This window comes from Chiloscyllium punctatum, chromosome 44 (assembly GCF_047496795.1).
Source record: "Chiloscyllium punctatum isolate Juve2018m chromosome 44, sChiPun1.3, whole genome shotgun sequence".
In the NCBI taxonomy this organism is placed as follows: Eukaryota; Metazoa; Chordata; class Chondrichthyes; order Orectolobiformes; family Hemiscylliidae; genus Chiloscyllium; species Chiloscyllium punctatum.
In genome coordinates this window covers 20,819,220-20,834,226 of record NC_092782.1, presented here as the reverse complement: position 1 = coordinate 20,834,226, position 15,007 = coordinate 20,819,220, and the positions used below count along the sequence as shown (strand labels likewise).

The 15,007-nt window shown below is 39.9% G+C and overlaps 1 protein-coding gene across 1 annotated transcript in view; it reads right to left on the bottom strand.

Moving 5' to 3' along the window:
- Positions 1 to 1,346: 1,346 nt before the first annotated feature.
- The window catches only part of appl2 (adaptor protein, phosphotyrosine interaction, PH domain and leucine zipper containing 2), a 153,737-nt gene continuing 140,076 nt past the window's right edge, over positions 1,347 to 15,007 (bottom strand). Inside the window, exons 18-21 of the mRNA XM_072562432.1 lie at positions 10,970 to 11,006; positions 10,553 to 10,699; positions 10,042 to 10,089; positions 1,347 to 4,008 (exon numbers count right to left, since the gene is read on the bottom strand). Coding sequence (XP_072418533.1) covers positions 3,886 to 4,008; positions 10,042 to 10,089; positions 10,553 to 10,699; positions 10,970 to 11,006 — 355 coding nt within the window. The 3' untranslated portion in view covers positions 1,347 to 3,885. The remainder of the gene's footprint in view (positions 4,009 to 10,041; positions 10,090 to 10,552; positions 10,700 to 10,969; positions 11,007 to 15,007) is intronic.

Sequence of the window (15,007 nt, the reverse complement as noted above, 5' to 3'; positions counted from 1 at the left end):
AAAATATGTCAAATTGTACTGCAGAACACAAAATAAAAGTAGTAGATAGATGGATACAAAACAGTAATTAATCAGCATTTTTTCAGGCTGAAGGAAGGATTATATTAGTGTTAGAGGGAGGGGGGCAGTATTTGGGACCCTTTTGTGCTATATCTTTATAAGCTAGACCTTGATGTGCATGAGATAATTTCAGAGTTCGTGAATGATACAAAATGTGGAAGTATTGTGAACTGAGAGAGACAACGTTGAGCTTCAGAAGTACATAGACCAGCTAGTGGAGTGGGTGAATAGGTGGCAGAATAGTTTTGTTTGGAGTGGTGTGTAGTGATGCATTTCAGTCAAAATGACATGCAAACAATATAAACACGTACTATTCTTAAAGGAGATGCTAGAAAAGAGTAACTTGAATGTATATGTGTGTGAAAATAATTGGTAGGACAGACTTGTTAGTAAAGCGCACAGATCCTTAAGAAGGCCATAAGCTACACCTGTATAAAACACTAGTTAGATCTCAGTTGGAAACCACACTTTAGGAAGAAGTTGAATACCGGGAAAGAAGGCATGCAGAAAAGGTTTGAGAATATCAAACACGTTATGAAAATAGATTAGAGAAATTGTTCCTGCTTATAAAAGAACCTAGAACAAGAGGGCACTAATTTGAAGTGATTTGCAAAATAAAGATATGTGATAAAACATCTTCATATAATGAAAGGTTTGGGTTTGGAATGCAATGCCTGAAAACATGGTGAGTTCAGTTGAGATGTTCAAGAGGGTATTGGATGATTATTTAATGTACATGGTTTCAGGAAAAGGATCGACAAATAGCATTACGGTACTCGAAGAGCTGATACAAACGTGAGGAGATGGCTGCCTCTACATTGCAACAATTCTATGAAAGTTATTTTTCCATGACTCCAAAATCAGAAAATAAAGTGATGAGGGCCAAGTTTGAGCTGGACTGTCCACAATAGTGGTGATTAAAGAGAGTTGGAATATTGCTGAGCCAGAATCCACTAAAGGACTCTGAAGTCTCATACGTCCGACATTACCAGGAACACGGTGGAATCGATGTGTTCCTGAGAGCCGTGGTAAACCCTGTTTTTGGCCCTTGAGCTAAAGGCGGTACCCTCAGATCCTGTAAAGTACAGGAGTTCTCCTTGGTGAAAATAATCTCAGAAGGATGCACTCTAAGAGTTTTGTTAGGGTTGAGAGAGAAAAAGTTATGAGTGTTCATTCCTGGCTTTGTTGAACCATTGTAAACTTTTTTAAAAGATATGAAGTCTTGTAATGTAATTCAGTTATTAACTAGAGGTTTTTACTCTACAAGGTCAAGGAAAAAAAACAAGTTAAATGCCAGATGTTTAATATTTTATGGTACCTAACAAATAGCCAGAAAATATGGAAGTTATTTTTCTCATTTTACAATGTGCAACAGCAGTCTCAAAGCACCAAGTAGATTTATAAAAGTAGAAGTACATAATATTATTTGGTAATTCTTCATCCCATTGGTACCATCATTTGTAAATAAGAAATTGTCTTGATACATCAACTTTGATTAAAAAGCTTAATACCATTCAGCACAAAGCAGTCCACTTAATTAGCAGCCCCCATACACCATGGAACCACAGGAGCAGCAGTGTGTACCATCTACTAGATCATGGAGCAACTCTAAGCTCTTTCAACAGGATGTTCCAAATCCAATGACAAGGGCAGCAGATATATCACCTGCAAGTCCCCCTCCAAACCCACTCATCCTGACTTGGAATTATATTGCCATTCCTTCACTGTCATCGCCTAAATCTTGGAACTCTATACCAGCACTGTGGACCATAGTTCAAGATGGTAGTGTCCACCACCAGGGCAGTTAGGGATAGATAACTGGTGACTAGTTATGCCCACATCCTCTGAATAAAAGTTTAGAAATTGCTTTGACTTCAAAGTTAACCATAAAAAATGATTCCTGTTTTACATATTCCTGTGGTAATCTTTAATTTAAATTGGAGTGCTAGCTGCTGGGGTAGGGGAAGATGTTAAAGCCCCTTCTTCTGAAGTCTTCTTTGCAGCTGGCAGAAATTTTGATTTGAAACATGTAAGAAGGGATACACAATGAAGACTCCAGAATCTTAGAGAGAATACCTAGAGAGATAATGAAGTAAACTCAGTCACAAATAATCAAAAACATCAAGTTGCTTTTGTCTAATGGAAAAGAAAACTGGAGTTTGTAATTAGGACATGTTATAAACTAAACTTCTAGACTAGAACATAATGAAAGTAAAATTAACAAAGTTGTTGTAAGGTTCCCATTCACTGGAGTGTAATACAGGCAGGAGAACCACAAAAGGTGATAATGCTCTTTAAATCCTTATCTTGTGAACAAGCATTGATAAAAATGTTAGAGACAAGCTGTTTTCATCATAGCAGTAAACAATTTATATTAATATACGAATGCTTAAAACCACATTTACATTTTATATTGTGTCTTTCATCACATCAGGATGCCCCAATGCACTTCATAGCTACTGAAGTACTTTCAGTATAGTGTACTGGTAGCCAGTGTGTCCCCCAACAAGTTCTCTCAAACAGCAGTGATGAATAACAAAATGTTTTACTGATGGCAATTAGGAGGTAAATACAGGTTAAAATACCAGAAACATTCCCTTTAGTTTTGAGAGGTCTATTATATCTAACTGTGACAGGGCCTCAGCTTAACAGATCATCTGCAATATGGCACCTTTGAGCGTGTCGCACGTTTCAATATTGCAGATCAATCTAGATTACATACTGAAGTCTTTAGATTGGATGAGAATCCAGTGTGTGGCTCAGATGAATGTGTTACCAACAGATTACTTGTATAATTTCTGGGAAGAGCTTGTAACTGTTCTACCCACATGCAGGGATATTTAAAGAAATTGCACCTAAGTCTCATTACCCAAGTACAATGAAATGCAGGAATGCTGCAGTAGGAAGGAGTGAGGAGATAATACAGCTTACTTTTTAACACCCTTTATTGTAGTGGTAAGTGTTTGACACTGAGCCATAAATGGAAGGCTATCATAAATGACTACCCTTGAAGCTGATGGGTAGGGAGTGATATTTTTGAGTCTACCTGATAAACTATAATGGAAGAAAATCAATATGGCAATTGATGACTGGGATAAATAAGGGCAATCAGGTTGTGGAAGGAATGTGCTTTCTCATTGTTTTAGATAAATTATGGGGAAGCAGGTGAGACAGGTGAAGTCTTCTGATTCTGTATTTCCATGTGGCAATGTTGTAACATATTTGAATGTTGACTGAACACATTAATACTAATTCTAGCTTTACAATGCCAATACATCTGTGTAACATTATCACCCCTCCAAATACTTCTTCAGTTAGGTGAAGTGCACATTGGGTAGTAGTGCAATAATAATTAATGAAGATAATTATCACCAACCTGATATGTCTGTCTCTCTCACCTTTACGTCTATTTCTGAACATAAAGCAATTGTGGCATCCTGATGTCTTGAAAGGTGGTAATCTTTACCCTCATTTTTATAACACATATAATCTTTCTTTTATTGAAAAAGAGAATGCATTCTTTTGTGAATAAGCTTTTCAAAGTATAGGCACTTCAATCTATTTAGTAAATGTCAGTTTGAGTAATTGATAGTTTTATGCTTATCCTGTAAACCAGCCCTGAATTACTAGGACCAAAACGAACACTGATTCTTCATTCCCAAAGTAAGTATATCCTTCATCCAATACCAAATTCACCCGTTGCTTTACTGGTCTAAAATTCAAAGAAGAAATACATTTTTTACATAATGAAAAGACAACTGCAAATCAAAGAAATTGTTTGGAGATTAATGCCTGTGTTGTGACTGCTTCAACATTGAGCAGATGTTATGCTTCTGATTCAAAACCCTCTTCAGCTTCTTCTTTGTCCATCTGCTGACTAAGTAAAAGGAACTTTCCATCAGCACTGAGTTTTAATGACTTCATGAGTAAGGCCAAAGTTTCTGGGTCCTGAAACAAAAAATTATTGAGGTATTAAAAAATTCAATTGACATTTCTCTTCAAATATTGTTTCCCATCCTGTTTGATCTTAACTCTTCAGTTTATAGCTGTACTGACATAGTGCAGTTCAGTTACCACCCACTGCACAGAAGCGGTCCTCCAGGTGCATGGATTGGTTCAGCTTCAGGACAAACTTCTCCTCTGGTGGACAGGTAATGTTCTGTCTCCCTTTTCAAATACAGGAATGACAAATCCAGGGAACTACAAAGTTGTTTGCTAAATGTTAGTGGCAGGGCTGCTAATGAGATCTTTACTCAAAAATGTAAAATAATCTCAGAAATGATAAGAATTGTCAGCACATCCCAAAAAGGGTACCCAGTAATCAAGTTTGAAGTTAACAGAAAGAGAAAGTAAGAGTGATAGTATATATAAAATTAAATAACTTTTGAAAATCTAAGTTATGATGCATTCTCTGCATTTATAAAGGTGGTTGGAGAATTGAGGGGGACAGGAACAGGGCCTTATAAAGACAGTGCAGTGCAGATGGGGGAAGAGAGCATGTGTGCAAGAGAAAAAAAAGCTAGTGAACTTGGATCCTTAAAGCAGCAAAGGGGCAAGTGCAAGTGAATGGGGAACCATTAAAAACACCCACAACAGGAAACATTTTTTCCACAGCGAGAGAATCATATTCACTTCAGTCAAGTCACCTTTCACTCTTCTAAACTCAATAAAAAACAAGCCTGTCCAACGTATTCTCAGAAAGAAACCCACTCATTCAAGTGATCAATAGCCACCTGAGCAAAAGTAGGTTATTCAGCTTACTGTTCAATGAGATTATGACAAATCTGAAATCTCGGAACTCCACTTTCTTGTCCTTACCCCATACTCCTTGATTTCCTTCCCAATTAAAAATCAATCATCATCTTGGCAATCTCTCAGGGTCGAAGGTTACTTGCTTCTGTCAGGACATGGGTTCTGCAGTAACTGAATTATCCATTCCTGGAGCTGCAGACTCTGCCCAAGGTGGGTGGGTAGATGGGATGCTCTGGATTCCCTGTGTTTTCTCTGCTACTTGTGCTTGGCCTCCCTGTGTTCCACTCAGTGACATGTCACTGCGGACACTCCTCTAGTTTGTACATTCTAGGGTTAAATGTCTGTCTATCTTCAGCCCTGAATATACTTAATGGCCCAGCTGTGATAGCCCCTGTGGTAAGAAATTCCACAGATCCACTGCCCTCAAAAGAAAAATAAAGTTCATTTCTATCTTAAAAGGGCAACCTCTGTTCCTAGACTCTCCCACAAGGGGAAATTGCCTCCACATCTACCTTATCAAGCTCCCTTATGTTTCAATTAGCTTTGCTCTCATTTTCCCAAAGTCATGATTTGGAGGTGCCAGTGTTGGACTGGGGTGGACAAAGTTAAAAATCACACAACACCAGGTTACAGTCCAACAGGTTTATTTGGAAGCACTAGCTTTTGGAGCACTGCTCCGTCATGTGGTTGTGAAGCAGAACTACTTTTAAGTCACATTCTCACCTTTTTATATAAAACCTTAGGTTATCTTGAGAATGGACTGTAACCTGGTGTTGTGTGATTTTTTGTTTAAACTTGTCCCAATTCTAATGTGTATAGGCCCACTCTACTTAACCTCTCCTCAGAAGGAAACCCTCTGCAGCTGGGAACAACCTTGTGAATGTTCTTTGGACTGCCCACATTATCAGTATATCTTTCCTCAAAATAAGAGGAACAAAACAAGTAGCATGGTGGCTCAGTGGTTAGCACTGCTGCCTCACAGCACCAGGGTCCCAGGTTCAATTCCAGCCTCGGGTGACTGTCTGTGTGGAGTTTGCACATTCTCCCCGTTTCTGCGTGGGTTTTCTCCAGGTGCTCTGGGTTCCTCCCACAGTCCAAAGATGTGCAGGTCAGGTGAATTGGTGAATTGTGTGTTAGCTGCAATAGTCAGAGGGAAATGGGTCTGGGTGGGTTACTGTGTGGACTTGTTGGGCCGAAGGGCCTGTTTCCAGAATCTAATCTAAAACTGTTCGCAATATTCTAGGTGTGGTCTGCCTTGTACAGCAAAACCTCCCTATTTTTATACTCTATTATCTTTTGAAATAAAGGTCAATGGTTTATTTTCCTTCCCTATTACCTGAACATGGATGTTAACTTTTTCTGATTCGTACACAACATCCGCCAAATCTCTGAGCTGTAACCTTCTGCAGTCTTTCTCCATTTAAGTAACAGTCAGCTCTTCAATTCCTCCTGTTGAAGTGCATATCCTCAAACCTTTCCATATTTTATCACAGAGTGATAGACATGTACAGCACGGGTGCATCTATCAGGTCTTTGGCCACTCTCCAAATCTGTCCATATACCTCCATAGATTTCTGGTGTCGTCCGTACCACTTGCCTTCCCACCTATATTTTTTGTCGTCCATATGGTTGGCAATAGTACATTAATAACTTAGATGAGAAAAGTCAATGTATCTTCTAAATAACTGTAGCCCAGCATTGATCCCTTTGGCACTCCTCAGTCACTGTCTTCTCTTAATTAGCTAATCGTCTATTCATGATAATATATTGCCCTCACACCATGGGCTCTACTTAAGTAGCCTTAGGATCAGTTCCTTTTTGAATGCCTTTTAGAAATCCAAAATGTATTACCATTTACTGGTTCCTCTTTATTCAGCCCACTTGTTACTTCCTCCCCCTTTAAGTAAGATGACCAAACCTGCACACTATCTACAAGGCACAAGTCAGGAGTGTGACGGAATACTCAATTATTTGCCCGGTTGGACACAGCTCCAACAGTCAAGAAGTTTGACACCATCCAGGACAAAGCCCACTTGATTGGCACCACATCCTCAATCATCCACTCCCTCCACCACTGACACTCCATATATACTGCTGCACTGCAGAAATTCAAAGATCCTTAGACACCACCTTCTAAACCCACGAGCACTTCCATCTAGAAGGACAAGGGCAGCAGGTAAATGGGAGCACCATCACTTGCAAGTTCTCCTGTAAGCCACTCCCCATTATGACTTGAAAATGCATTGTCATTCCTCCACAATTGCTGGGTCAAAATTCTGGAATTCTCTCCCTCAGGAGAGTGGATCTACCTACAGACTGCACTGGTTCAAGGGCAGCAGCAATGCTAATGTCCAATTCTCCGTTTAAGTGATACTTTTGCTTCTTCATTTTTCTTGTAAATTTCACAACTTTGTATTTTCCCAATTACACTACTCCATTTCACTCAACATCTCTATATTCAAATCAAACTTCTTTATGTTTTCTTCATACTACATTTTCATACATATCTTGATGTCATCTTCGATTTAGCCATTAAACCTTTAAGTCCCTTCACCTATGTCATTGATGTAATTTGTAAACATTTGAGGCCCCATATAGGCCCCCTGTGGAATTCCATTGTGGGCGGCACGGTGGCACAGTGGTTAGCACTGCTACCTCACAGTGCCAGAGACCCGGGTTCAATTCCCGACTCAGGCGACTGACTGTGTGGAGTTTGCACATTCTCCCCGTGTCTGCGTGGGTTTCCTCCGGGTGCTCCGGTTTCCTCCCACAGTCCAAAGATGTGCAGGTCAGGTGAATTGGCCATGCTAAATAGCCCGTAGTGTTAGGTAAAGGGGTAAATGTAGGGGAAGTGTGTTGCTCTTCGGCGGGTCAGTGTGGACTTGTTGGGCTGAAGGGCCTGTTTCCACACTGTAAGTAATCTAATCATTCATCAATGCTGTCAATTATGCATATTGTCTTGTTTTCTGCCAGCCAGACAATCTACCATGTTATTATCTATACCACTATTTTCCACGATGTGGAGGTGCTGGTGTTGGATTGGGTTGGACAAAGTTAGAAATCACACCTCACCAGGTTAGAGTCCAACAGGTTTATTTGAAAGTACAAGCTTTGAGTACTTCTCAGTCAGATACTTATACTTCCAAATAAACCCGCTGTTATGTGATTTTTAACTATTTTCCACATAACCTTTGATTTGACACTTTATTAAGTGATTTTGGAAATCTAAGCATAGCATATCTTCAGGCTCCCCTTTATCCACAGCACATGTTACTTCTTCAAAGAGCCCCAATGCCTTGGTGAAATAAGATTTCTCTTTGATGAAATCACCCGTCACTTCATTCTCCTACTACTTCTAAACAGATTCTAAACTTGGATCTCCTGAAACAAGGTCATCTCCAACTATTGCCACCCTGATTAACAGTATTATCCTTCCACATTTGCCCAGCTTCCTATTCTTCTTGAATATAATTTACTCCTTTATATTTAGGACAATCTGACTCCCTCTTTTTTCCCCCCTTTTAAGTGAAGTTGTTCCCATAGTCCTATTGGCCCATAAAGCAGCTGCTCATTACACAGAGAAGACTGGTGGGGTCATTTAACTCAGTTGGTCAGATGGCTGGTCTGCAATGCAGAGTAATGCCAATAGATTGGCTTCAATTCCTGCACTGACTGAGGTTACCATGAAACGCTCTCCTTCTGAACTGCTCCCCTTACCTGAGGCATGGTGATCCTTAGGTTAAATCACCATCAGTCATCGCTTGCCACTGAGAAAGCCACCTGTGGTTACGTAGGCCTATGCTGACTTTACCTGTAACTTGGACTTTTTTGTTACCTTTATAGCATCAAGTCGTGATTGTTAATGGATTACTTGGTTGTTTTCTCTGAGCTTTCCTGCCATTCTCTGATCCTTATTTTCCATATTCCTATCTTCCTCTCTTATCTTGATAGATCCATGTTTTCATATTTGAGCCCATTATTTATTTTAAAACCATCTCTACTTCCCAAGTTATGCATTTTGTAAGAACATTGGTTCTAGCACAGGTCAAGTGTTGACTACTAGATCTGCACTCTCCACTGCAAGTTTCTCTCCAGCCCCAAGAGACATCCCAAACCTTTAGCACCAAAGGGGAATACAGCCATCCAGAATCTCCATCGTTGCTGCAGAGAATGCTGTCAATCCCCCTTACAATCATTCCTCCCCCACCATTACCACCATCACTACTATATTCCTCAATGACTGCCCTATTTCAGTGGCTTCCTGTATTACGGTGCCATGGCCAGTTTGCATATTCAGTCTGCAGACCCTACTCTTATCCAAACAGACTTAGAACACCAAAACAGTCCAAAGATGTGCAAGTTAGGTGGGGCCATGCTAAATTGCCCATAGTGTTAGTGCATTAGTCAGGGGTAAATATAAGCTAGAGGAATGGGTCTGGGTAGGTTACTCTTCAGAGGGTTGGTATGGACTTATTGGGCCAAATGGCCTGTTTCCACACTGTAGGGAATCTAAATAAAATGTACTGGACCTCATTTGCAGAGGCTGAGACTCCTACCCTCTGTGTTCCCTTACCTGCCTCATTCACAGTCACAAGAGAAAAACAGTATTATTTAAATAGTTATATAGATGAACAGCACGAAAGCAGACTCTTCAGTCCAACTCGTCCAAGCCAACCAGATATCCTAACCTAATCTAGTCCCATATACCAACACTTGGCCCATATCCCTCTAAACCCTCCCTATTCATGTACCAATCCAGAAGCCTTCTGAATGTTGTAATTGTACCAGCCTTCATCATCTCCTCTGGCAGCTCATTTCATACACACACCACCCTCTGTGTGAAAAATGGAGACACTCTAGAATTCTGCAATAGAGAGGAATCTAGGTATCTTTGTGAATCACAATGTTAGCATACATGTACACTAAGTAATTAGGAAGACAAATCAAACACTGGCCTTTATTACAAGGGGATTGGAGTATAATTTTGCTATGGCAGTACATCACCCACTGATATAATCACTTCTTACATTTTTGTAGGTAGAGTCTTCTTCAATTACCTAAAAATTGTGATGATTCAAAAATGATCTGAATCTGAACTGCAATCCTACCTGAAAATACTGCTGTCGAAGTACAATGTGGAACTTTAAATATCTTCCAGTTCCAAAATGGTATACCGAAATACAGCCTGCAACAGGCACTTTAGTCATTAAACCCTGCTTTAATGCTTACCTTTTCTGCCTGATTAATCTTTCTTGCAAGATCAATAATAGCACATATCTGCAAAACAAAGGACATGAGACACAATAATGTATTTTTAAAAATAGTCACAATAGAAGTGAACTATAAATAAGACACAATCAGTGCACCACTGAAATTAAAACAGCTCAGATGTATTATTTGAATATTAAACATATTTAGAATGTGCACGATGGGGAAGCACATGCACATGTGGCATGAAACTGGTTAACATGATATGAATGGGATATATTTGCTGCTTATGGTGAATGGGATTAACAGCTAGGACAATTGAGTTTGTTCACTGCTCCTACAGCCAGGGCAGTGTCATCATGTCTGACTCCCTTTTGGCAGGCTACAACAAACACCAGCTTTATGTCGTGCTGAATCTGGAGTGAGAAGGCAAAATCAGTGGAAGTTGAAACATGTCTAACAGACAAAGTGAAGTGACTGACTCCGGTTCTGTGCTTCCTCATGGGATGTAACAGTACAGAGATAGACTTACCTTTACTCCATCATCATTTGTCTCAAAGATACAGCAATTCAGCAATGTTTTGCGCTCTGCTTGCAAATCAGAAGCTCGCGCCACAAACCCAATTAACCTCTTGTTATCTTGATGAGTAGTGTACAGTGTCACATCGCTGAGGGCAAACTGGAAAATAAATACGATGAAATACCAATATTACACATCATCCTCATTAAGTTTGTAGTGTTAGCTCTTTCCAACCAGCTTACAGTTCTCATTTTTTGTTTACATCCAAAAATGATTAAATCCCCCCTTTAAAAAAAGATGAAGAAGCTCTTTGGAGGTTAATAACTATTTTGAAGCAGAACTGAGTACAGGAACAATCAATTACAGTTCAATACACAATAGTGAGAATGCTTCAATCAAGGTAAAACAGTAAAACGTATTGTTACTCACACTTGCTTTTTTAACCTGAGTTTGTGGATCGATGAATCTGTAATTAAATATAATTATTCAACTGTCGGTGAATTGTTGACAACAGTCATTGTCTTGTTTGCTTGTTCTTAATTTTACACAGACATCTTAAAGATATATGAAATACTCAAATAAGACATGCATGCTCCCAACTGAAATTATACGTGCTTTTTCTCAATATGCAGTCAAAAAAAAACAGAACTTAGTTGTTTTTCATGTACATACAGCTTTAAAATATCAAATTTGAAGAAGAAGATTCAAAACTCCATATTAAAATTTAGCAAATATTACATAATTGTTGTCCATGAGTGCCCTACAGTAACAGAGTTTACTTTTATACTACCTTCATTGGAAATGTTACTTGAAGCAGCTCAAAAAGCCAGCTTGGATTGATGATTCCTTTTACCAAGAGTGGGTCAGTATAAGTGGTTTAAGGCTGTGAGCCTTTATAACTAAGTGGAGAAAAATCTGCATTGTAATAGTGGATGTAGTGGCCAAGAGGGAAAAGGATGTATACACAAGATCTAGGTGACTGATGGACAAAGCCTTAGAAGAATATCGGGAATGTATGGCCAATCTGAAACAAGGAATTAAGAGGGCTAAAAGGAGTCATATCTTTATCAAACAGGACTAAGGAAAATCTCAAAGCTTTTTTTCCACCTATCAGGATCAAGAGGGTAACTAGAGAAAGGGTTGGCCTACTCATGGTCAAAGGAGGAAAGTTATGCGTGGAGTCAGAGAAATTGGTTAGATTCTTTTGTTTTATAAATTTTTTATTAGAAATTTAACATTTTTACAAGTTTACAAAAATAAACAAAACTCTCAAGTTCAAACATTGATATACAATTAAATCTTAAATATATAACCAAAATTTAACAAAAGAAAAATACCGATAAAAATAAACAAAACTCAACTAACTACTAATCTAACCTACAACTAACCAGAGTGTATATTTAAGTCTCTTACATTATTCAAATAAGAGAAAGAGAAAAAAAACCAGGGGATAACATAGAAATTGGGTAGTGAGATACATGCTCGGAACATTTGTTAACATCAAATGTAACAAAACCCGTATTCATGCGGGATTCTTCTCCCTAGGGACCCCAGACCAGCCAGGTTCGTAATCTCAATTAAATAAAAGCCCTTGTTAGGATAGCCGAAATATCTGTATTCATATAATTCAAGAAGGACTGCCATATTTCATAAAATAATTCGGTCTTTCGGTGCACCACATTTGTAAGGAAGTCAAGGGGAATACATTCCATAATTAATCTGTGCCAATTTGAAAGTCCAGGGGGGCCCTCAGCCACCCAGTTTACCAAAATATTTTTCCTTGCACAGAAAGAGAGAATAGAAAATAGTCTCTTCCCGTGCATATCCAGGGAGAATAAGTTCGAAAAGCCCAAAAGGAGAGATACGGGGTCCACTTTAATTTCCGTTCCTAAAATTTCTGTCAGGGAACTTGCTACTTTAGTCCAGTACCTACGGATTTTATGACAGGTCCATAGACAATGTACAAGAGTGTCCACCTGTATTTTACATTTGGGACACATTGGAGATGCCCCTGCCTTAAATTTTGCCAATTGATCCAGTGCTATATGGGCCCTATGAAGTATCTTCAGCTGGATAGCCTGAGTTCTGTTACAGATGGTGATTCTTCTGGCGTTTTCCCAAATGTCATTCCACATTTCTGTAGAGATTTCTAGTCCCAATTCCTGATCCCATGTTTTAAGCAGATTGTCCTTATCTCCCGATACTTCATCATGTAGTAAATGATAAATGGTACTGATGGAGGATACCCCCATTGGTCGTAGCACTCTACATTCTCTATCTGATTTATAAAGACTATCTAATAACGTAGCCTTCTTCTGTATATAGTCTGGAATTTGGAAATATCGATAGAGGTCTCCATTAGGTAATCCGAATTTCTGACGCAGCTGTTCAAAAGACATCAGGACCCCATCTTTAAATCGACTTCGGGATTCTTCAACGAAAGCATCGATCTTCGCATCGAGTTTAGAGAACATTTCCACGAGGCTTGCTACCGTAGGTAAATCCCCCGAGGCGACTGCGGATGCCTCAGCTGCAGCTGGAGAGGGTGGGGGAGGGGTTCCTGCTTGCTGAGAGCTGAGGGCTCTCTTCCCTTTAGTCATTTTTGCTGAAGATTAAATTGTTTAAATTCAACACTGAGCAACTAATTAAATTAAACAGTTATTTTAAATGATTTGGTGAGTGTGGTGGGGGTGGGTGACCCACTTTGCCCAAGTCTTGGGAGGAGCACTGTAGACTCAGACTTGCTGGGTCGCCGCCATCTTGGATCCCCCGGGTTAGATTCTTAATGAGCACTTCGCGTCAGTATTCACCAAAGGGAGGAATATGGCAGATATGGAGGTTAGGGATAGATCATTTGAGTACTGTAGGCCAAGTCAGCATAAGGAGGCAGGAAGTTCTGGGTATTCTAAAAGGTATTAAGGTGGACAAGTCCACAAGTCCAATGGGATCTATCATAGGTTACTGAGGGAAGTGAGAGAGGAAATAGTTGGGGCTTTAACAGACATCTTTGCAGCATCCTTGAACACGGTTGAGGTCCCGGAGGACTGGAGAATTGCTAATGTTGTCCCCTTGTTTAAGAAGGGTAGCACAGATAATCCAGGTAATTACAGACCAGTGAGCCTAATGTCAGTGGTAGGGAAAACTGGTGGAGAAGGTACTGAGGGGTAGGATCTTATTCCCATTTGGAAGAAAATGGGCAGCACGGTTTTGTGCAGGGAATGTAATGTTTTACAAACCCAATAGAATTCTTTGAGGAGGTGACAAAGTTGATTGATTGGGGAAAAGACTGTAGATGTCATACACATGAACTTTAGTAAGGCATTTGAGAAGGTTTCCCATGGTAGGTTGATGAAGAATGTGAAGTCACATGGGGTCCAGGGTGTTCTAGCTAGATGGATAGAGAACTGGCTGGCCAACAGGAGACAGAATAGTAGTGGAAGGGAGTTTCTCAAAATGGAGACCTGTGACCAGTGGTGTTCCACAGGGATCTGGGCTGGAACCATTGTTGTTTGTGATATTTATAGATGATTTGGAGGAAGGTATCAGTTGTCTGATTATCAAGTTTGCAGATAACACTAAGATTAGTGGAGTAGCAGATAGTGAAGGGAATTGTCAGAGAATACAGCAGACTATAGGTAGATTGGAGAGTTGATCAGAGAAATGGCAGATGGAGTTCAATCCAAGCAAAAGCAAGATGATGCATTTTGGAAGATCCAATTCAAGAGCAAACTATATGGTAAATGGAAAAGTCCTGGGGAAAGTTGATGTACAGAGAGATCTGGGTCTACAGGTCCATTGTTCCCTGAAGGTAGCAAGGCAGGTTAGCAAAGTGTTCAAGAAGGCTTATGGCATGCTTTCCTTCATTGGATGCGGTACTGAATACAAAAGTTGGCAGGTCATGTTACAGTAGGACAGGACTTTGGTTCACATTTGGAATACAGCATACAGTTCTAGTCGCTTCATTACCAAAAGGATGTGAATGCTTTGGAGAGGGTGCAGAGGAGGTTCACCAGGATGTTGCCTAGTATGGAGGGCACTAGGTAGGAAGAGAGGTTGAATAGATTAGGGTTATTTTCATTAGAAAGACAGAGGTTGAGGGAGGACCTGATTGAGGTCTACAAAATCATGACAGGTATAGACAGGGTGGATAGCAAGCAGCTTTTTCCCAGAGTGCAGAATTCAATTTCTAGGGATCATGAGTTCAAAGAGATAGGGGAAAGGTTTAGGAGAGATATGTGTGCAAATGTTCTTTACACAGAAGGTGATGGGGGCCTGGAACACATCACCAACAGAGGTGGAACAGGTGGGAACGACTGCTTCATTCAAGATGTATCTAGACAGATACATGAATTGGCAGGGAACAAAGGGATACAGATCCTTAGAAAATAGGCAGGTTTAGATAGAGGATCTGGATCGGCGCAAGCTTAGAGGGCTGAAGGGACTGTTCCTGTGCTGTGATTTTCTTTG